This window comes from Thamnophis elegans, chromosome 2 (genome assembly GCF_009769535.1).
Source record: "Thamnophis elegans isolate rThaEle1 chromosome 2, rThaEle1.pri, whole genome shotgun sequence".
NCBI classification, from domain to species: domain Eukaryota; kingdom Metazoa; phylum Chordata; class Lepidosauria; order Squamata; family Colubridae; genus Thamnophis; species Thamnophis elegans.
This window is the reverse complement of record NC_045542.1, coordinates 158705638-158727935: the sequence shown is the minus strand read 5'-3', so window position 1 is coordinate 158727935 and position 22298 is coordinate 158705638. Positions and strand designations below refer to the sequence as shown.

The window sequence follows — 22298 nt, the reverse complement described above, 5'->3', positions numbered from 1 at the left end:
CTCTGATTTCATTTGGAAACTTGCTGCATAATTCCCTGACAGAGGGCTGTCTCTATTACACTCAGAGAAAAAAGCCATTTGCAGTGGATGCCACTTGCCAGAAACATCACAGGGAGGGAAATATCTGTTGAGATTTGTAGCTGGTGGATCACCCTGAAGGATGTGAAGGATCGTGGGGAGAAAAAACATTTCTGCTCTTGAAGCTCCCCTTCCTCTGGGGCCGATGGAGGACTTTGGGCTTATGAGTGCACACAAATGAATCCCTTTGTGAGCCTGAGCTCTTCCCAAGAAGCTTCCATAGGGAGCACAGCCAATTCTTAAGTCACCTCACCATGGTTTGGAAACTGCAGGTTTATTTGGAAAAGGCTGAAGTGGAAGTGGCTCCTACAGATTTGGAGTTAATAGACTCGATGCTTGATAAACTGGGATTTCTTAAGAAACTGAGGAATGGATCTACTATATCTAACTGGAAAATAATTTGGAAAATGGATCGACCAAGAGGGGTTATGATTTTGGAGAATAAGACACGACTGTTGGCTTATTGTTCTCAACTTAAATTCTAAGAAAACGTTTTATTAATAAGAATCAAACAAAGATATTTCATCCCGGACAAATCAGAGACAATGATTCTGGTGATTTACAGTAAATAAGAAGACATTCTAAAATTTATATAACTTAAATGGAATAGTAGATTGTTAACAAAGTGCTTTTATGTTTAACTTTGTTGTTGGTTCATCTGTTAGTTATATTGCCTTTACATATTGTATATAGATGAACGTCAAATTGGTTGTAAATAAAGTAGAAGTTCAGAAGTTTTGGGCCTGCTTCAGGAGGGGAGAAAAATAATATTGCTCCAATATGTTTATGAATAGTCTAGTGGGGGATAATAAAAGTAAATCTGTTTTTGTCTTTTTTAATGTATTTTTTTCTTTTTACGTGTCTTTTCTATTCTTGTTTTGAGCTTGAAAAAATATTTCTGTTTTTGCAGTTTGTACTGTATATTAATATTTTGAATAAAATAACCTTTTTTTAAAAAAAAAGTCCCTTCATCACAAGCATGTTTATGGTGCTGCTGTGGACCTATTTTCTAAACTGTCTCTAAATTCATAGAATTGTAGCAACATGTGGTTGTTTGTATCATTGTGACCAGAACTGGACACACTATTCGAGATCTGCTGTCCCCAGCACAGTGTAGAGCAACTCTATCACTTCTTCTCGTCTTGACACTAAGCTTATGTTGATGCAGCGTAGGACTGCATTGGCTTTTTTCAGCAGTGGCAGCACTACGCAGCACAATACTGGCACAAGTGGTACTTAAGAGCCGAGGTGGCGCAGTGGTTAGGGTGCAGTACTGCAGGCCACTTCAGCTGACTGTTATCTGCAGTTCAGCGGTTCAAATCTCACCGGCTCAAGGTCGACTCAGCCTTCCATCCTTCCGAGGTGGGTGAAATGAGGACCCAGACTGTGGGGGCGATATGCTGACTCTGTAAACCGCTTAGAGAGGGCTGAAAGCCCTATGAAGCGGTATATAAGTCTACTGCTATTGCTATTGCTATATATTATCATACGACCCGGGGATACTTGGCCTGCCCTTTTGGAGATTTCCCAGAGGCAGCCACCGTTTTCAGTGCACCGACTATTCCTCAACAGTTTACAAAGTGTTAAAGTAGTAAAACAGAATACTTTGTCCTAGTGACAATGACTCAGAAGCAGTCACCGTTTTGACACAAGAGGCAAGTATGATGAAATGGCAGCTGCTTCCACAAGTCCACCACATGACCCAGGCATGAATCCCAAGCGCATTCAAAATAACAGCTGCTTCCACGAAAGTCATGGAAAGTAATATCATGTAACTATTGCAACATGCAACTGTAACTGGCAGGACCATTACAGTTGTGTCTAGATGACTACTTCTCTGGTGGCTAGGGTATTCTGGGGCTCAAAATATGGAGGACACCAAGGTAAAAGACAGAAACTCCACATTTGGGAATTCCATAATCAATATACAAAAAACATCACCCAAATTTGCTGCTGGTAACGAGAAACTGGTAGTTAGCCCTTTTCCATTTCCTTTTCTATCCACTTCAAGTCTAATTCTGAAATAGGTTTTCACCTAACATTCCTAATGAGATGAGAAATAAAATTCAAGCCTTCTCTAAAGTCATCAACGTTTCCCTCAGTTAGATCTCCATGTTGGCAATAAGGAATAATTTAGGCCAGAAGCATTATCCACAGAAAGATTTGCCTCCTCTGTGAGTTCTCCAGTATATCACCAGGTTCAAATTCTTTTGGTATTGGCAAAGATTACACAACATTACATAAACTTTTGATACAGACAGAAAACAGGCTGATCACAGTGTTGTATAGATTCTTGTTGGAATACAAGCTAGAGGAGGAACATGTCAAAGAAACTATGGTCGCCTGGGCGAAAAGTTTTGGTTACAATGTGGAATTGGCTAAGTGGGAAAAACTTTGGCTACTTAATCAGAAACTAACAATGGCTATGGCGTATAAAGAAAACCTTTATAAGATGTTCTACAGATGGCATCTCCCCCCAGCACAGCTCTCCAAAATGTTTAAAAATCTGGCCCCAAATTGTTGGAAGTGTAAAAAAACACCAGGCACTTTTTATCATATGTGGTGGACGTACAATGAGGCAAAAAAATATTGGAAAATGATTCAATCATGGTTAGAACAAATGGGGGGAGACCAAATTTTGTTTAAACTGGCATTTTTTCTCCTAGGTATAATACCGGAGGGGTTTAAGAAAGATACACTTTATTTAATTATACTATACATGTACTAACTGCAGCGCACATAACATGCACAATATTGGAAAAAAGAAAATACACCATCAAAGCTAGATATAATCAGAAAAGTGTTCTGCCTGTGTGGAAGCAGATAGGCTCACTCTTGAGCTTAAAAATAAAGGGGAATCAGAATATTTTGAAGTCTGGAACAGATTTTATGACTGGTATAAGACAAGGTGACAAGACTGGAACAAACTGTATATTTTGTGATTGGACAGAAGGATAGACAATGTATTAAGTAGGCTAATTGTTAATGGTTGAGACTAGCTGTATATAATGTGAATGTATGGTCACTTCGACTCTGTGATATTGCATTGTTTTACATGCAAAAATAATAAAAATATATTGGGGAAAAAAAGAAATTCAAGCCTTCCCTAAAGTCATCAATTTTTCCCTCAGTTGGATTTCCATGTGGGCAATAAGGAACAATTTAGGCAGGAAGCATCATCCACAGACAGATTTGTCTCCTCTGTGAATTCTGACAGAAATGTTTGGCACAAACAGGACATTCAAAGGGTTTCTCTCCTATGTGAGCCCTCTGGTGTTTCATGGGGTCAGAATTCTCATGGAAACTTTCCCAACGTACTACACATGCAAAGGGGGAAATCTGTGAATTCTCTGATGTCTTACCAAGTTGGAATTGTAACTGAAACATTTTCCACAATGAGGACAGTGAAAGGGTTTCTCTCCTGTGTGAGTTCTCTGATGGTTCATCAGGCTGTAATTGTGACTGAAACTTTTCCCGCAAACAGGACATTCAAAGGGATTCTCTGCTATGTGAATGCTCTGATGATTCAGCAGATTGGAATTCTGACTGAAACTTTTCCCACAATCAGAACATTCAAAAGGTTTCTCTCCTGTGTGAGCCCTCTGATGGTTCACCAGGGTGCAATTCTGACTGAAACTTTTCCCACAATCAGAACATTCAAAGGGTTTCTCTCCTGTGTGAGTCCTCTGATGATTCAGCAGACTGGAATTTCGACTGAAACCTTTCCCACAATCAGAACATTCAAAGGGTTTCTCTCCTATGTGAGTCTTCTGATGATTCACCAGACTGGAATTCCGACTGAAACTTTTCCCACAATCAGAACATTCAAAGGGTTTCTCTCCTGTGTGAATCCTCTGATGGTTCAATAGTTCAGAATTTTGACTGAAACCTTTTCCACAATCAGAACATTCAAAGGGTTTGTCTCTTGCATGAGTCCTCTGATGGTTCATCCGGTTATAATTCTGACTGAAACATTTCCCGCAAACAGGACATTCAAAGGGTTTCTCTCCTGTGTGAGTCCTCTGGTGTTTCACCAGGTCAGAATTCTGACTGAAACGTTTTCCACAAACAGGACATTCAAAGGGTTTCTCTCCTGTGTGAGTCCTCTGATGAATCGCCAGGTGAGAATTCTGACTGAAACATTTCCCACAAATAAGACATTCAAAGGGTTTCTCTCCTGTGTGAGTCCTCTGGTGTTTCACCAGGTCAGAATTCTGACTGAAACTTTTCCCACAAAGAGGACATTCAAAGGGTTTCTCTCCCGTGTGAGCCCTCTGATGGTTTACTAGATTAGAATTATCACTGAAACTTTTCCCACAATCAGGGCACTCAAAGGGTTTCTCTCCTGTGTGAGTTCTCAGGTGTCTCACGAGGTGAGAATTATCAGTGAAAGGTTTTCCACAATCTGGACAGTTATACGGCTTCTCCCTGCTGTGATGCATCACCAAGTTGCCAGTTTCCTCAGTTGTCCGGAGTGCTCTTATTGGTATCCTCTTCATCTGTAAGATTTAAATAAAAGTGTAAGTTTAAATTTGTTTATGAACTGGTTGCAGATGATGTGAAAAAGTATACACTACAAGTAAAAAGCAAACATGCCACAATGCTGAAATAGCTTCTAATGTTAATTATAATTCAATTGATACGTTGAAGATTACTAAGCTCCAAGTTCAAATATACATTCAATCACGAAATACACTTGTTGACTTGGGTCCATCACAAACTCTTCATATGCAATTGTGCTGTCCCAACAGTATATAGCTAATGTAGGAATTAAGAACTTTCTCCTTTAACAGTATATAGCTAATGTAGGAATTAAGAACTGTCTCCTTTAAGAAACTACCTTATGGGAAACGTAGGCAGAACTGCCTTGTGGGAAATGTACTTCCATAACATGTAACCACATCTGTGTTCCCTGATTGGGCAGCGGGTATTCTGCCCGGGAAAAGGGATTTATTACTGGTCACTCTCTGAATCGCCCTTTGTTAACTGGGATGGAAGCCAAAACCGCTCACCAAGGGAATAGAAAGACCACAGACTTTTTACACTATGTGATGGGACAGATCATGGAAAGTCAGAGGTATCTAAACACTGAACTGTAAGTTTTGCTATTAAGAATGCCTGATAATAAACTTGGTCTGAAGAACGTCCTAAGCATGGAGTTAAACTGCTGCCCCGGCCAATCTACATCGCTGGGTCAAAACAGCAATTATTGGATAGAACCTCTGTAGTTTAAATAAATGTTTTACTAAAACTGCTATTTCTCTTTCACACTTTAAATGTTGTAACTGAAACACAATTTAAACTATGGCAGATGGACATCTCTTAGTTTATATGGGAAGGGGATAAAACAAAAAATTAAACATAAATCATTGCAAGGTGCCACGGAAAGAGGTTTGAGTTGACGAGATTTGAAATTGTATTTTGATGCTTGTTGTTTTCTGGCAAAAAGAGTGAGGGACTCTCCAAAATAAGAGCTTCCTTGAGCTTGACAGGCATGAATAAAATTTTGGATGACACAGCTCTTTATGGTAGGATAAGGTTAAAGCAAATGTTGATTTTAAACATAACTTTGTTAGAAATGCCTTCCTCTTTGGGTGTCTCCCAGGAAGTTTTTAAGAAAAGAAATGGTGGTGAGGCCAGACTGATGGGCTTATAGTCAAAAATGGTTGAATTATTGTGACCCTCTCCTCAAATCTAAAGAGGAGTTGGAATCAGAAGGATGTTTCCAATTGATTCGTATATTTACAATTGCAAGAAAGATTTGAACTAGACAAAAAGAGCTATGGATACGTCTAAGGTTTATAAACTGCTATTGAAATTAAACTTGCAGAATGAGTATGTAAAGCATTGTATGATTCAGTGGGCAAAGAACTTTGGATGTAATATAATGCTTGAACAATGGAAGAATATAACAGAATTACAGAGTTGGAAGGGACCTTGGAGGTCTTCTAGTCCAACCCCCTGCTCAGGCAGGAAGCTCTATACCAAATGGTTCTTATGCTGTTAATATCTAACATTGAAAAAATTCTCAAGAATGTATAAAGGCACCTTAAATGTTGGAAATGTAAATAAGATATTTTATCGTTTATGGTGGAAATATGACAAAGAAATATTGGAGTAGGATTCAAATTCATAGAGAAGATTCTTAAAGAGAATATAAAGATAAAACCAGAAAGTTTTCATTTAGTGGATAAAGAACTTTAAAAAATATGGAACTTTGATGTTAAATGTGTTGATGGCATCAAGAATTCTATATGCACAAAAATAGTGAATATTTTCACTCCCACAATGAATGAATGGCTGCAAAACCTGATGGAGTTAGCAGAGATGGCTAAATTGACTGCTTTGAATAAAGAAAACAACAGGATTAATTTGAAAACCGCTTTTGGACTTTGTTCGTGAGATAGGAAAATAATGAAAGTTTGATTTTGGGTTTTGTTGATTGGGTAAGTTTGTTGTTATAGAAGGGGCTAGTTTCTATTATCATATACATGTAAATAGTTGAGGTTTTATATTATTATTCTACTGCACCCAAAGAGTCAGAAGACAACTTTTCTTTTTCCTTTCCCCTTTCACATTCACTTTCCTCTCTTCCGCTTTTCCTCCCATTTTCCATTATTTTTATTTCTTCATTGCACTTCTGTATTTTACATTTCATGAGAGAAGTACAAATACACACACCTACAAATATGTGTATATTTGGAAAATCCATGTGTTCACAGGCAGAAAGCTGTAACAAAACCCAAAATGGTTACAGTCCAACCTTCTGTGCTAATTCTAGAGATGTGGGGGCTTTAGTTGATAAAATGATGCCTAAAGACTCTGCAAGATTTGAAGCGCCAGTTTTGCCATGGAAGTCCTCAGTTCCAAGTAAGGGCAGAAAACACTGTCCACAACCACTCTGGTGACATTTTTATTGAAGCAGTCCTCACTTATTGACTGCATTTGGGACTGGCATCTGTGTTACTAAGCAGCCTGATCAGGAAGCATGATATCACAGGACAGTGCCAACTTGCATCTATTCCTCTGCAGTTGTTAAGTGAATCACTGTGGGTTATTAAAGGCAAGTTCACATGACTATGGCTTGCAACTTCCTGCTGGCATCCCCACTGATTTTTCTTGACAGGATCTAGCTGGGAAGGTCACAAATGGGGATCCCGAGTGTGGGATGCTGAAACCATCATAAATGTGCCCCGGTTGGCAGAAACTAAATTGTTGCAAATGCTTTTCTTCCAACTTCATAACCACAGGAACTGCTGACTTAGAGGTGACATGTTCCAATACTTGAGGTGCTGCCACAAAGAAGAGAAGATTAAGAACTTCTCCAAAGCCCCATAAGGCAAGACAAGAAGCAATGGATGGAAACCAACGAAAGACAGAAGCATCCTAGTAATAAGAAGAAATCTCCTGACAGCGACCAGTGGAACGGCTTCCCTTCCCAAGTTGTGGGTGCTTCTCCCTGGAGCCCTGGAAGAAGATACTGGAGAGCCATTTGTCAGAATTGATCTAAGTTCTCATGCTTGAGCAGGGGGTTGGACTGCATGATCGCTAAGGTCACATCCAACTGCCTTTGTCTTTCTTCCAGTTGCTTCTCTGCTTCTACTCTGCGGAGGAAATCAAGCAGCCTTTCTTGCTCCCAGCCTCTCCCGCAAACTGTCCTCAACTCACCCACCAGCCGCTGCTGCTTCTTCGACTGTTGCAGGAGCCCAGAAACCACTCGGCTTCTCTTCCTCCCGTCACCGATCCTGTAGATCCTGCACTTCTTTCCCCTCCTTTCTAGCAATGCAGCTCGATGGTTTTAACTCCTTAAACCTCAAACGCCAGATGCCTCCACGGCTTTCTAGGGGGCAATGTTGCCCATTTGACTGCCATCTCCCGATAGGAGGAGGTAAAACAGCCTCGTCCCGTCTCTGCCCATTAAGGCGTTTGCAAGACGTTTGCACTGATTACATGCCATCAAGTCATTTTCCACTCCTTTGCAACTGATCCGTGTGAAATTGTGAAATGTGACACTAAATAGCTTGTGAAGGTAGCTATGCACTGAGCCCTAAACGTTCATGAAGCTCTTACAGAATTACTTAAGAAGAGTTGGAAGAGACCAACTTTCTAACCAGGATCCTATAGCGTTCTGGACAAATGGCTCTCCAGCCTCCTATTAAAAAAAACCCATTGAGGGAGCAGCCACAATTACTGGAGGCAAAGCATTTCCACTTTTTGATTGTTCTCACTGAAAGGAAATGTCTCTTTGATTCTAGGTTGGATACCTTTCTGATAAGTCTCCCCCTGTTACTTCTTGTTCTTCTCTGTTACTTCTTGCCCTGCTCTCACAGGCGCATTGGACAATAAATCCACCGCCTTTTTTCTGTGTCAGCCCCTCAGATATTGAAAGACTGCTATGATGGCATCCCTACTCCTGCTCTGTGTTTAGACTAGACATATTCAGTTTTCCTGCAATAGTTCATAGGAGTAGAAAGAAAGAAATTACAAGGAGGGCCTGTATTGTCAGAGAAGCAGGGAAAGAAAATGTAATAGACATAATTTATTGTCCACCAGAAAATAATTTAGCTGACCTCATGACAAAACTATTAAGTATACAAAAACACAAAGGTCTTCTGAAAAGATTTGGTTTAAATGCTGTCCAGCTATAAATTAGAAGGGTCTTAGGATATTAAATTTAGTAGCTGAATTGTACAATTGGCAAGAAGTGAGCAGTTGAGCGCCTGCATAAGGCAATCTACGCTATGATTGGTTGCTGTAGGTGTAAAGGGGGAGTTTCCCAGTTTTCCCGCTTTTTTTCTTCCTGTGTGCTCTGTATGCTATTTGAAGTTACCTCAGGATGTTCCTGTTTTCCTGCCCAACTTGTTTGCTGTAAATGTGTTAAATATATTGATTTATATATAAAACTACAAATTTGTCCCAATGTCACTATTTTCATTTGGAAACTTGCTGCATAATTCTCTATTACACCCAGAGAAAAAAACCATTTGCAGTGGATGTCATTTGCTGGAAACATCATGGAGGGAAATAATTGTTGTCGTATCCAGCTGGACGATTACCCAGAAGGATGTAAAGAATCGTGGTGAGAAAAAACAAATTTCTCCTCTGGGAGATCTCCTTCCTCTGGGACTGATGGAAGCATTTAGGATTATGAGCTTTCACAAATGGATGGATCTGTCCCAAATGAATCCCTTAATGAGCCTAAATTCTTCCCAAGAAGTTCCCAAAGGCACTTCTTAAAAGCCCCCTCCCCGTGGTTTGGAAATTGCAGGATGGTTGGGAAAAGGCCGAAGCAGATGTGGCTGCTACAAATTTGGAATTACAAACTCAATGAGGGATAAATTGTACTTTTTAAAGAAGATTGGGAAATGGACCTACTATAACTGGAAAACAATTTGGAAAATGGATCGACCAAGAGGTTTTATGATTTGGGGGAATAAGACACAATTGTTGTCTTATTGTTCTGAACTAAAGTATTTAGAAAAAGTTTTATTAATAAGAATCAAATAAAAATATTTTATCCCTCACAGATCAGAGACTGTGGTGATTTGAGGTAAATAAGAAGCCGTTTAAACTTTATACAAGTTAAATGCAATAGTAGATTGTTAACAAAGTGCTTTGAGGTTTAATTTTGTTGTTGACTCACCTCTTACATTGTGTTTATATATTGTAGATAGATGAATGTCTAACTGGTTGTAAATAGAGTAGAAGTTTATAAATTTTGGGCCTGCTTCAGAAGGGGAAGAAACTAATATTGGTAAATCTACTTTTGTCTTTCAAATGTACATTTTTCTTTTTAAATGTTTTGTCTATCCTTGTGTGGTTTTTGAAAAAACTTTTTCAGGAGATTGTACTTCATATTAATTTTCTGAATAGAATATTTATTCTAAATTAAAAGTCCCCTTACTAGAAACAAATTCATGAGGCTACCATGTACATATTTTCTAAATTACCTCTAAATTCATAGTGTATATTGGAGGTGGTGACCCTTTGACCGCTGTATGCAATGAAATTTCATTTTAATGTATGCTGATTAGTATACATTCAGTATTCTAATTCTACGTCCCATCCTTACCTAAGGCTTTCTCAAGATGTTTTCATTGGTTAAATGCTATCAAGTTGTTTTCGACTTCTAGAAACCTACCTTTGCAACTGATGCATGTGAAATAGTGAAATGTGATGCTACTTAGCTTGTGAAGATTAGCTGTGTGCTGAGCCCTAAAGGTTTATGAAGGCCTTACAGAATCACATAAAAAGAAATGGGAGAGACCAATTCTCCATTCCAGAAAAATTGCTGTCGAATCTCTTTAAAAAGCTCCAGATGGACCACCCACAACTTCTGGAGGGAAGTCATGGAAGCTGTCAGATCATCCTTGCTCCTTCTCTGTGTTAGACTGGACATATCATGCAATTATTCATTGTATGGTTTAGCCTCCAGTTCCCTTAACACCATTGTTGCTCTTCTCTGCTCTCTTTCTAGAGTTTCAACATCTGGTTTTTCTCATGGGGATGAACACTGGATGCCTAAACTGGTGTAGTCTTACCAGCACAGTATAATGTAGACAGCACTAATACTTCTTGGAATCTTGATACTATTCCTCTGTTGATGTAGACTAGGACTGCATCGGCTTTTTTTGCAACTGCAGCATACTGGTAGCGGATACTTAAAGACTGGTTGTCCACTAAAATTCCTAGATCCCTTGCGCAGTTATTGCTGTTGAGCCAGAGTAAAAGTCAAGATCTTTTTTCAAATGTTAATCTGAAAGTTCATATTTTCTTTTCCCTGTATCCTACACCAGGGAAGTTTTTTAAAATTATTTTTAACATTACTTCAATATGTGGGAACATGTGTGGGGAATGCCCTTGGAATTAAATTTATTGAACAGTTTTGCATTAAAAATGATTGATCCAGGCACTGATTTATCCTTTTGAAGAGGCTTGGCAAAATGGACCTTGCCTTCCCCTTTAAAAAAGCCCAAAACATAAATTTTTTGCATCCATAATGGGAGAAAGAATGAAGAGACTTTTAAATGAATTCATACACATAGATAAAAATGGATTTCTCCCTAAGAGACAGATCAGAGACAATATGTGAATTGTATTGAATATGCTAGAGTATTATAAAGCCCACTCAGAAAAGCAAATGGCGTTGTTGTTTCTGGACACAAAAAAGTCCTTTGATAATGTGAACTGGCAATTTATGATAATGCAACTTCAAATGATGGGATTTAGTGAGGGATTTATAAATATTACAATACAATATAATAGCAGAGTTGGAAGGAACCTTGGAGGTCTTCTAGTCCGACCCCCTGCCTAGGCAGGAAACCCTATACCAGCAATGGCAAACCTTTTTTGGCTCGCGTGCCATAAGTGGGGGCACAGGGGGGTCATGTGCAGGCGTGCCGCACCCATAATACAATGCGTGACCCCCAGTGAGCATGTGCGCACTACAGGCACTCCCCCCCCCATTTTTTTGCATGCTTTTTGCACTTTCCCCAGGGTCCAGAGGCTATTTGAGAGACCGCCTTCTGCCAATTACCTCCCTGCGTCCCATCAGATCGCATAGAGTTGGCCTCCTCCGTATTCCATCCGCCAGTCAGTGCCGACTGGCGACTACTCGGAGGAGAGCCTTCTCTGTTGCGGCTCCGACACTATGGAACAATCTCCCCGTGGAGATTCGTACCCTCACCACCGTCCAGGCCTTCCGCACAGCCCTCAAGAACTGGCTAGCCCGTCAGGCCTGGGGATAATCTTATTTTCGCCCCTCCCGAATGCTGAGTGAATGTTGAGTTTTACTGTCTAATTTACTTTGTGCACATTTCTTTTTGGTATTGTCCTACACTCCCCTTCCTTTTTTGATTGTAAGCCGCCCTGAGTCCCCTCAGGGAAAAGGGCGGCCTATAAATAAATAAATCTACAATCTACAATCTTTACAGGAGCCTGGGGATGGCGAAAACAGCCTCCCCTGTCCCCCCCGGAGGCCCTCTGGAGGCTTCAGGGACCCTCAAGAGGCTTCCCTGAAGCCTTTTAAGTGCTCAAAACGACTCTCTGAGCAAACCGGAAGTCCGTTCCCGAACTTCCGGTTTGCCCATAGGGCCGATTTTTTGCACTCCAGAGGCTTCAGGGAAACTCATGAAACCTCTGGAGGGCTTCTTGGGGGGTGGGGAGGCTCTTTTCGCCATCCCTAGGCTCCTATAAAGCCTCTGGAGCCTGGGGAGGGCAAAAAATGGCTTTAAAAAAGGGTAAAAAAACTCAGCAATCCAGCGCTCGCATGTGAGAGACCTAGCCCACGCTTTTTTAATGATTCATACCATAATGCTTTACTTATTCTTGCTCTCTTACCTCCTTTACAATACACTTCCAACAGCCTCTATTTGCTTTAATTCTTGATCCGAGAATTTAACTGGGATCATCCAAAACAAAAAATTAATATTTGGTAATACTTTGGTAATAGTTTCATTTTTATCATTCCAATTCTTCCAAACCATGATAATTTTACTTTCTCATATTTATCTATTTTATATTTTTCCTTACCTTTTCATAATTTATTTTCTTTAACTGCTGAATATTTTTGGTGTCAATATCTAAATATTTAATATTTCACTATGGGATTTTGAAATGCTAATAATGCATCATCTGCAAATAAATTTATTTTAGTTTTCTTTTGTACTCCAATCCCTTCAATCCCTAATAGCATTTGGCAAAACCTCCATCAATAATGCAAATAGAACGGGGGATAAAGGGCATCCCTGTCGCATTCCCCAGCTTAAGGTTACTGTCTCACCAGATTGGAATTCTGACTGAAACCGTTCCCACAATCTGGGACACTCATATGGCTACCCTCCTGTATGAGTCATCTGGTGTACCACCAAGTATGAATTCTGATTAAAACTCGTCCCATATTCAAAGGGTTTCCCTCCTGTGGTTGTTCACCAGGTTGAAATTCTGATTGAAACTTTCCCCACACTTTGGACACTCATATGTCTTCACTCCAGTATCAGTCCTCTGGTGTATCAGTAGATCACAATTCCGACTGAACCTTTTTCATATCATTTCTCTCATGTGAGTCCTCTGATGTTTCACCAGTTGGGAATTCCGACTAAAACTCTTCCCACAATCCGGACATTCAAAGTGTTTCTCCCCTGTGTGAGTTCTCTGGTGTTTAACCAAACTGGAATTCCAACTGAAACATTTGCCACAATCAGAACATTCAAAGGGTTTCTCTCCTGTGTGAGTCCTCTGGTGTTTCAGCAGGTTGGCATTCTGACTGAAACATTTGCCACAATTGGAGCATTCAAAGGGTTTCTCTCCGGTGTGAGTCCTCTGATGAATCACCAGCTCAGAATTCTGACTGAAACCTTTCCCACAATCAGGACATTCAAAGGGTTTCTCTCCTGTGTGAGTCCTCTGGTGTACCACCAAGCTGGACCTTTGACTGAAACCTTTCCCACAATCGGGACATTCAAAGGGTTTCTCTCCTGTGTGAGACCTTTGATGATTTACTAGGTGAGAATTCTGACTGAAATCTTTCCCACAATCAGGACATTCAAAGGGTTTCTCTCCTGTGTGAGTTCTCTGGTGTACCACCAAGCTGGACCTTTGACTGAAAGCTTTCCCACAATCGGGACATTCAAAGGGTTTCTCTCCTGTGTGCGTCCTCTGATGAATCACCAGCTCAGAATTCTGACTGAAACTTTTCCCACAATCAGGACATTCAAAGGGTTTCTTTCCTGTGTGAGTTCTCTGGTGTACCACCAAGCTGGACCTTTGACTGAAACCTTTCCCACAATCGGGACATTCAAAGGGTTTCTCTCCTGTGTGAGTCCTCTGGTGTTTAACCAAACTGTAATTCCAACTGAAACGTTTGCCACAATCTGGACACTCATATGGCTTTCCTCCTGTATGAGTCATCTGGTGTATGACCAAGTGTGAATTCTGACTAAAACTCTTCCCACAATCCGAACATTCAAAGTGTTTCTCCCCTGTGTGAATCCTCTGGTGTTTCACTAGGTTGGCATTCTGACTGAAACATTTGCCACAATCAGAACATTTAAAGGGTTTCTCTCCTGTGTGAGTCCTCTGGTGTTCCACCAGGTTGGAATTCTGACTGAAATTTTTCCCACAATCTGGACATTCAAAAGGTTTCTCTCCTGTGTGAGTCCTCTGGTGTTCCACCAAGCTGGACCTTTGACTAAAACCTTTCCCACAATCAGGACATTCAAAAGGTTTCTCTCCTGTGTGAGCCCTCTGATGATTTACTAGGTGAGAACTCTGACTGAAAGCTTTCCCACAATCAGGGCATTCAAAGGGTTTCTCTCCTGTGTGAGTCCTCTGGTGTTTAACCAAATGGGAATTCTGACTGAAACATCTGCCACAATCAGAACATTCAAAGGGTTTCTCTCCGGTGTGAGTCCTCTGATGAATCACCAGCTCAGAATTCTGACTGAAACTTTTCCCACAATCAGGACATTCAAAGGGTTTCTCTCCTGTGTGAGTCCTCTGGTGTACCACCAAGCTGGACTTTTGACTGAAACATTTCCCACAATCAAGGCATTCAAAGGGTTTCTCTCCTGTGTGATTCCTCTGGTGTTTAACCAAACTGCAATTCTGACTGAAACATTTGCCACAAGCAGAACATTCAAATGGTTTCTCTCCTGTGTGAATCCTTTGGTGTACCCTCAGTTTGGAATTCTCACTGAAACATTTGCCACAATCAGAACATTTAAAGGGTTTCTCTCCTGTGTGAGTCCTCTGGTGTACCACCAAGCTGGACTTTTGACTGAAACCTTTCCCACAATTGGGACATTCAAAGGGTTTCTCTCCTGTGTGAGTCCTCTGGTGTTCCACTAAGCTGGACCTTTGACTGAAACCTTTCCCACAATCGGGACATTTAAAGGGTTTCTCTCCTGTGTGAGCCCTCTGATGATGTACTAGGTGAGAACTCTGACTGAAAACCTTCCCACAATCAGGGCATTCAAAAGGTTTCTCTCCTGTGTGTGTCCTCTGGTGTTTAACCAAATGGGAATTCTGACTGAAACTTTTCCCACAATCAGGACATTTAAAGGGTTTCTCTCCTGTGTGAGTCCTCTGGTGTTCCACCAGATTGGAATTCTGACTGAAACTTTTCCCACAATCAGGACATTTAAAGGGTTTCTCTCCTGTGTGAGTCCTCTGGTGTTCCACCAGATTGGAATTCTGACTGAAACTTTTCCCACAATCAGGACACTCAAAGGGTTTCTCTCCTGTGTGTGTTCTCTGGTGTCTCACAAGGTGGGAATTATCAATGAAAGATTTTCCACAATTTGGACATTTATATGAGTTCTCCCTGCTTTGATGCATCACCAAGTTGCCAGTTTCCTCAGTTGTCCGGAGTGCTCTTATTGGTGTCCTCTTCATCTGTAAGATTTAAATAAAAGTGTAAGTTTATATTTTTTTCTTTATGAAATGGTTGCAGATGATGTGAAAAAGTATACACTACAAGTGAAAAGCAAATGTGTCACAAAGTTGAAATAGCTTCTAATGTTAATTATGATTCACTTGACACGTTGAAAATTACTGAGATCCAAGTTCAAATATACATTCAATCATGAAATACACTTGTTGACTTGGGTCCATCACAAATTCTTCATACTGCAATTGTGCTGTCCCAACAGCATATAGGTAATGTAGGAAATAAGAACTTTCTCCTTTAAGAAACTACCTAATGAGAAATTTAGGCAGAGCTGCATTGTGGGAAATGCAGTTCCATAACATGTGACCACATCTGTGTTCCCTAATAGGGCAGCGGGTATTCTGCCCGGGAAAAGTGATTTATTACTGGTCACTCTCTGAATCGCCCTTTGTTAACTGTGATGGCAGCCAACCGCTCACCAAGGGAATAGAAAGACCACAGACTTTTTACACTACGTGATGGGACAGATCATGGAAAGTCAGAGGTATCTTAACACTGAACTGTAAGTTTTGCTATTAAGAATGCCTGATAATAAACTTGGTCTGAAGAACGTCCTAAGCATGGAGTTAAACTGCTGCCCCGGCCTATCTACATTGCTGGGTCAAAGCAGCAATTATTGGATGGAACCTCTGTAGTTTAAATAAATGTTTTACTAAAACTGCTATTTCTCTTTCACACTTTAAATTTTATAACTGAAACTCAATTTAAACTATGGCAGATGGACTCTCCAAAACAAGAGCTTCCTTGAGCTTGAAAGACATGAATAAAATTTTTAATGACACAGCTCCTTATGGTATGATAAAGTTAAAGCAAATGTTGATTTTAAACATCACTTTGTTAGAAATGCCTTCCTCTTTGGGTGTCTCCCAGGAAGTTTTTAAGAAAAGAAATGGTGGTGAGGCCAGACTGGTAGGCTTATGGTCAAATACAGTATGGTTGAATTAATGTGACCCTCTCCTCAAACCTAAAGAGGAGTTGGAATCAGAAGGATGTTTGCCATTGATTATATATTTACCATTGAAAGAAAGATTTGAACTAGACAAAAAGAGCTATGGATACGATTTTGTGAAAAATGAAATTGGAAATGAATAATTGAACACATAACGTCTAAGGTTTATAAACTGCTATTGAAATTAAACTTGCAGAATGAGTATGTAAAGCATTGTATGATTCAGAACTTTGGATGTAATATAATGCTTGAACAATGGAAGAATATAACAGAATTACAGAGTTGGAAGGGACCTTGGAGGTCTTCTAGTCCAGTGTTTTTCAAACTTTTTGTGCAAAGGCACACTTTTTTCATGAAAAAATCACGAGGCACACCACCATTAGAAAATGTTAAAAATTTTTAACTCTGTGCCTATATTGACTATATATAAAGTAATTTTCCCACGGCACACTTTATACTATGTCACGGCACACTAGTGTGCCGCGGCACAGTGGTTGAAAAACACTGTTCTAGTCCAACCCCCCTGCTCAGGCAGGAAGCTCTATACCAAATGGTTCTTATGCTGTTAGTATCTAACATTGAAAAAATTCTCAAGAATGTATAAAGGCACCTTAAATGTTGGAAATGTAAATAAGAGATTTTATCATTTTTGGTGGAAATATGACAAAGAAATATTGGAGTAGGATTCAAATTCATAAAGAAGATTCTTAAAGAGAATATAAAGATAAAACCAGAAAGTTTTCGTTTAGTGGATAAAGAACTTGAAAAAATATGAAACTTTGATGTTAAATGTGTTGATGGCATCAAGAATTCTATATGCATAAAAATAGAAGAATATTTTCACTCCCATAATGATTAATTGGTGCAAAACCTGATGGAGTTAGCAGAGATAGGTAAATTGACTGCTTTGAATAAAGAAAACAACAGGATTAATTTGAAAACCGCTTTTGGACTTTGTTCGTGAGATAGGAAAATAATGAAAGTTTGATTTTGGGTTTTGTTGATTAAGTAAGTTTGTTGTTATAGAAGGGGCTAGTTTCTATTATCATATAAATGTAAAAAGTTGAGGTTTTATATTATTATTCTACTGCACCCAAAGAGTCAGAAGACAATACTTTTCTTTTTCCTTTCCCCTTTCACATTCACTTTCCTCTCTTCCGCTTTTCCTCCCATTTTCCATTATTTTTGTTTCTTCATTGCACTTCTGTATTTTACATTTCATGAGAGAAGTACAAATACACACACCTACAAATATGTGTATATTTGGAAAATCCATGTGTTCTCAGCCAGAAAGCTGTAACAAAACCCAAAATGGTTACAGTCCAACCTTCTGTGCTAATTCTAGAGATGTGGGGGCTTTAGTTGATAAAACGATGCCTAAAGACTCTGCAAGATTTGAAGCGCCAGTTTTGCCATAGAAGTCCTCAGTTCCAAGTAAGGACAGAAAACACTGTCCACAACCACTCTGGTGACATTTTTATTGAAGCAGTCCTCACTTATTGACTGCATTTGGGACTGGCATCTGCAGCCTGATCAGGAAGCATGATATCACAGGACAATGCCAACTTACATCTATTCCTCTGCAGTTGTTAAGTGAATCACTGTGGGTTATTAAAGGCAAGTTCACATGACTATGGCTTGCAACTTCCTGCTGGCATCCCCACTGATTTTTCTTGACAGGATCTATCTTGGAAGGTCACAACTGGGGATCCCGAGTGTGGGATGCTGAAACCATCATAAATGTGCCCCGGTTGGCAGAAACTAAATTGTTGCAAATGCTTTTCTTCCAACTTCATAACCACAGGAACTGCTGACTTAGAGGTGACATGTTCCAATACTTGAGGTGCTGCCACAAAGAAGAGAAGATTAAGAACTTCTCCAAAGCCACAAAAGGCAAGACAAGAAGCAATGGATGGAAACCAACGAAAGACAGAAGCATCCTAGAAATAAGAAGAAATCTCCTGACAGCGACCCTTCCCAAATTATGGGTGCTCCTCCCTGGAGCCCTGGAAGAAGATACTGGAGAGCCATTTGTCTGAAATGGTCTCAGTTCTCATGCTTGAGCAGGGGGTTGGACTGCATGATCGCCAAGGTCACATCCAACTGCATTTGTTTTTCTTCCAGTTGCTTCTCTGCTTCGACGCTGCGGAGGAAATCAAGCAGCCTTTCTTGCTCCCAGCCTCTCCTCCAACATGTCCTCAACTCACCCACCAGCCGCAGCTGCTTCTTCGACTGTTGCAGGAGCCCAGAAACCACTCGGCTTCTCTTCCTCCCGATCCTGTAGATCCTGCACTTCTTTCCCCTCCTTTCTAGCAATGCAGCTCGATGGTTTTAACTCCTTAAAGGTCAAACGCCAGATGCCTCCACGGCTTTACAGGTACCAATGTTGCCTATCTGACCGCCATCAACCGATAGGAGGAGGTAAAACAGGCTCGTCCCGTCTCTGCCTATGAAGCCGTTTGCAAGACGTTTGCTGATTACATGCCATCAAGTCATTTCCCACTCCTACCAACCGACCCTTGCAACCGATGCAAGTGAAATAGGGAAATGTGATATAGTGAAAGGTGACACTACTTAATTTGGGAAGATTAGCTACAGGCACAAAACACAAAGGTCTTCTGAAAAGATTTGGTTTAAATGCTGTCCAGCTATAAATTAGAAGGGTCTTAGGATATTAAATTTAGTAGCTGAATTGTACAATTGGCAAGAAGTGAGCAGTTGAGCGCCTGCATGAGGCAATCTATGCTATGATTGGTTGCTGTAGGTGTAAAGGGGGAGTTTCCCAGTTTCCCCGCTTTTTTTTCTTCTGTGTGCTCTGTATGCTATTTGGAGTTACCTCAGGATGTTCCTGTGTTCCTGCCCATCTTCTTTGCTGTAAATGTGTTAAATATATTTATTTATATATAAAACTACAAATTTGTCCCAATGTCACTGATTTCATTTGGAAACTTGCTGAATAATTCCCTTAAGAGGACCGTCTCTATTACACCCAGAGAAAAAAGCCATTTGCAGTGGATGCCATTTGGTGGAAACATCATGGAGGGAAATAATCGCTGTCATATCCAACTGGTCGATTACCCAGAAGGATGTAAAGAATCGTGGTGAGAAAAAACAATTTTTTTCTCTGGGACTGATGGAAGCATTTAGGATTATGAGCGTTCACAAATGGATGGATCTGTCCCAAATGAATCCCTTTATGAGCCTAAACTCTTCCCAAGAAGCTCCCACAGCCACTTCTTAAAAAACCCCTCACTATGGTTTGGAAACTGCAGGATGGTTGGGAGAAGGCCGAAGCAGATGTGGCTGCTACAGATTTGGAATTAACAAACTCAATGCGGGATAAATTGTACTTTTTAAAAAAGATTGGGAAATGGACCTACTATAACTGCAAAACAATTTGGAAAATGGATCGACCAAGAGGTTTTATGTTTTGGGGGAATAAGACACAATTGTTGTCTTATTGTTCTGAACTAAAGTATTTAGAAAAAGTTTTATTAATAAGAATCAAATAAAGATATTTTATCCCTCACAGATCAAAGACTGGTGATTTGTGGTAAATAAGAAGCCGTTTAAACTTTATACAAGTTAAATGCAATAGTAGATTGTTAACAAAGTGCTTTGAGGTTTAATTTTGTTGTTGACTCACCTCTTACATTGTGTTTATATATTGTAGATAGATGAATGTCTAACTGGTTGTAAATAGAGTAGAAGTTTATAAATTTTGGGCCTGCTTCAAAAGGGGAAGAAACTAATATTGGTAAATCTGCTTTTGTCTTTCAAATGTACATTTTTCTTTTTAAATGTTTTGTCTATCCTTGTGTGGTTTTTGAAAAAACTTTTTCAGGAGATTGTACTTCATATTAATTTTCTGAATAGAATATTTATTCTAAATTAAAAGTCCCCTTACTAGAAACAAATTCATGAGGCTACCATGTACATATTTTCTAAATTACCTCTAAATTCATAGTGTATATTGGAGTTGGTGACCCTTTGAGAGCTGTATGCAATGAAATTTCATTTTAATGTATGCTGATTAGTATACATTCAGTATTCTAATTCTACGTCCCATCCTTACCTAAGGCTTTCTCAAGATGTTTTCATTGGTTAAATGTTATCAAGTTGTTTTCGACTTCTAGAAACCTACCTTTGCAACTGATGCATGTGAAATAGTGAAATGTGATGCTACTTAGCTTGTGAGGATTAGCTGTGTGCTGAGCCCTAAAGGTTTATGAAGGCCTTACAGAATCACATAAAAAGAAATGGGAGAGACCAATTCTCCATTCCAGAAAAATTGGTTTTGAATCTCCTCTTTAAAAAGTTCCAGATGGACCACCCACAACTTCTGGAGGGAAGGCATGGAAGCTGTCAGATCATCCTTGCTCCTTCTCTGTTAGACTGGACATATCATGCAATTATTCATTGTATGGTTTAGCCTCCAGTTCCCTTAACACCATTGTTGCTCTTCTCTGCTCTCTTTCTAGAGTTTCAACATCTGGTTTTTCTCATGGTGATTAACACTGGATGCCTAAACTGGTGTAGTCTTACCAGCACAGTATAATGTAGACAGCACTAATACTTCTTGGAATCTTGATACTATTCCTCTGTTGATGTAGACTAGGACTGCATTGGCTTTTTCTGCAGCTGCAGCACACTGGTAGCGGATACTTAAGAGTGATTGTCCACTAAAATTCCTAGATCCCTTGCGCAGTTATTGCTGTTGAGCCAGAACAAAAGTCAAGATCTTTTTTCAAATGTTAATCTGAAAGTTCATATTTTCTTTTCCCTGTATCCTACACCAGGGAAGTTTTTAAAAATTATTTTTAACATTACTTCAATATGTGGGAACATGTGTGGGGAATGCCCTTGGAATTAAATTTATTGAACAGTTTTGCATTAAAAATGATTGATTCAGGCACTGATTTATCCTTTTGAAGAGGCTTGGCAAAATGGACCTTGCCTTCCCCTTTAAAAAAGCCCAAAACATAAAATTTTTGCATCCATAATGGTAGAAAGAATGAAGAGACTTTTAAATGAATTCATACACATAGATAAAAATGGATTTCTCCCTAAGAGACAGATCAGAGACAATATGCGAATTGTATTGAATATGCTAGAGTACTATAAAGTCCACTCAGAAAAGCAAATGGCGTTGTTGTTTCTGGACACAAAAAAGTCCTTTGATAATGTGAACTGGCAATTTATGATAATGCAACTTCAAATGATGGGATTTGGTGAGGGATTTATAAATATTACAATACAATACAATAGCAGAGTTGGAAGGAACCTTGGAGGTCTTCTAGTCCGACCCCCTGCCTAGGCAGGAAACCCTTTACCAGCGATGGCGAACCTTTTTTGGCACACGTGCCATAAGTGGGGGGAGCGCAGGGGGGTCGTGTGCAAGCACGCTGCACCCATAATACAATGTGTGACGCCAGTGAGCATGTGCGCACTACAGGCGCTCCCCCCATTTTTTTTTGCATGCTTTTTTCGCTCTCCCCAGGCTCCAGAGGCTTTATAGGAGCCTGGGGATAGTGAAAACAGCCTCCCCTGTCCCTTCGGAGGCTTCAGGGACCCTCAGGAGGCTTCTCTGAAGCCTTTGGAGTGCTGAAAATGACTCTCCGAGCAAACCGGAAGTCCGTTCCCGAACTTCCGGTTTGCCCATAGGGCCGATTTTTTTGCACTCCGGAGGCTTCAGGGAAGCTCATGAAACCTCCAGAGGGCCTCTTGGTGGGGTAGGGGGGGAGGAGGCTCTTTTCGCCCTCCCTAGGCTCCTATAAAGCCTCTGGAGCCTGGGGAGGGTGAAAAATGGCTTTAAAAAAGGGT

The 22298-nt window shown here is 40.1% G+C and overlaps 1 protein-coding gene across 3 annotated transcripts in view; it reads right to left on the bottom strand.

Annotated features, from left to right (window-relative positions):
- Positions 1-3057: 3057 nt before the first annotated feature.
- Positions 3058-22298, bottom strand: part of LOC116523821 (zinc finger protein OZF-like) — a 96117-nt gene continuing 76876 nt past the window's right edge. The window contains exons 4-5 of one of the 3 annotated variants that reach the window (XM_032238906.1): positions 13218-15392; positions 3058-4507 (exon numbers count right to left, since the gene is read on the bottom strand). In XM_032238906.1, coding sequence (XP_032094797.1) covers positions 3396-4507; positions 13218-15392 — 3287 coding nt within the window. In that variant the 3' untranslated portion in view covers positions 3058-3395. Of the gene's footprint in view, positions 4578-7746; positions 7824-13217; positions 15393-22298 lie in introns of those variants that run through there. The other 2 variants (XM_032238904.1, XM_032238905.1) reach the window with 2 other exon arrangements.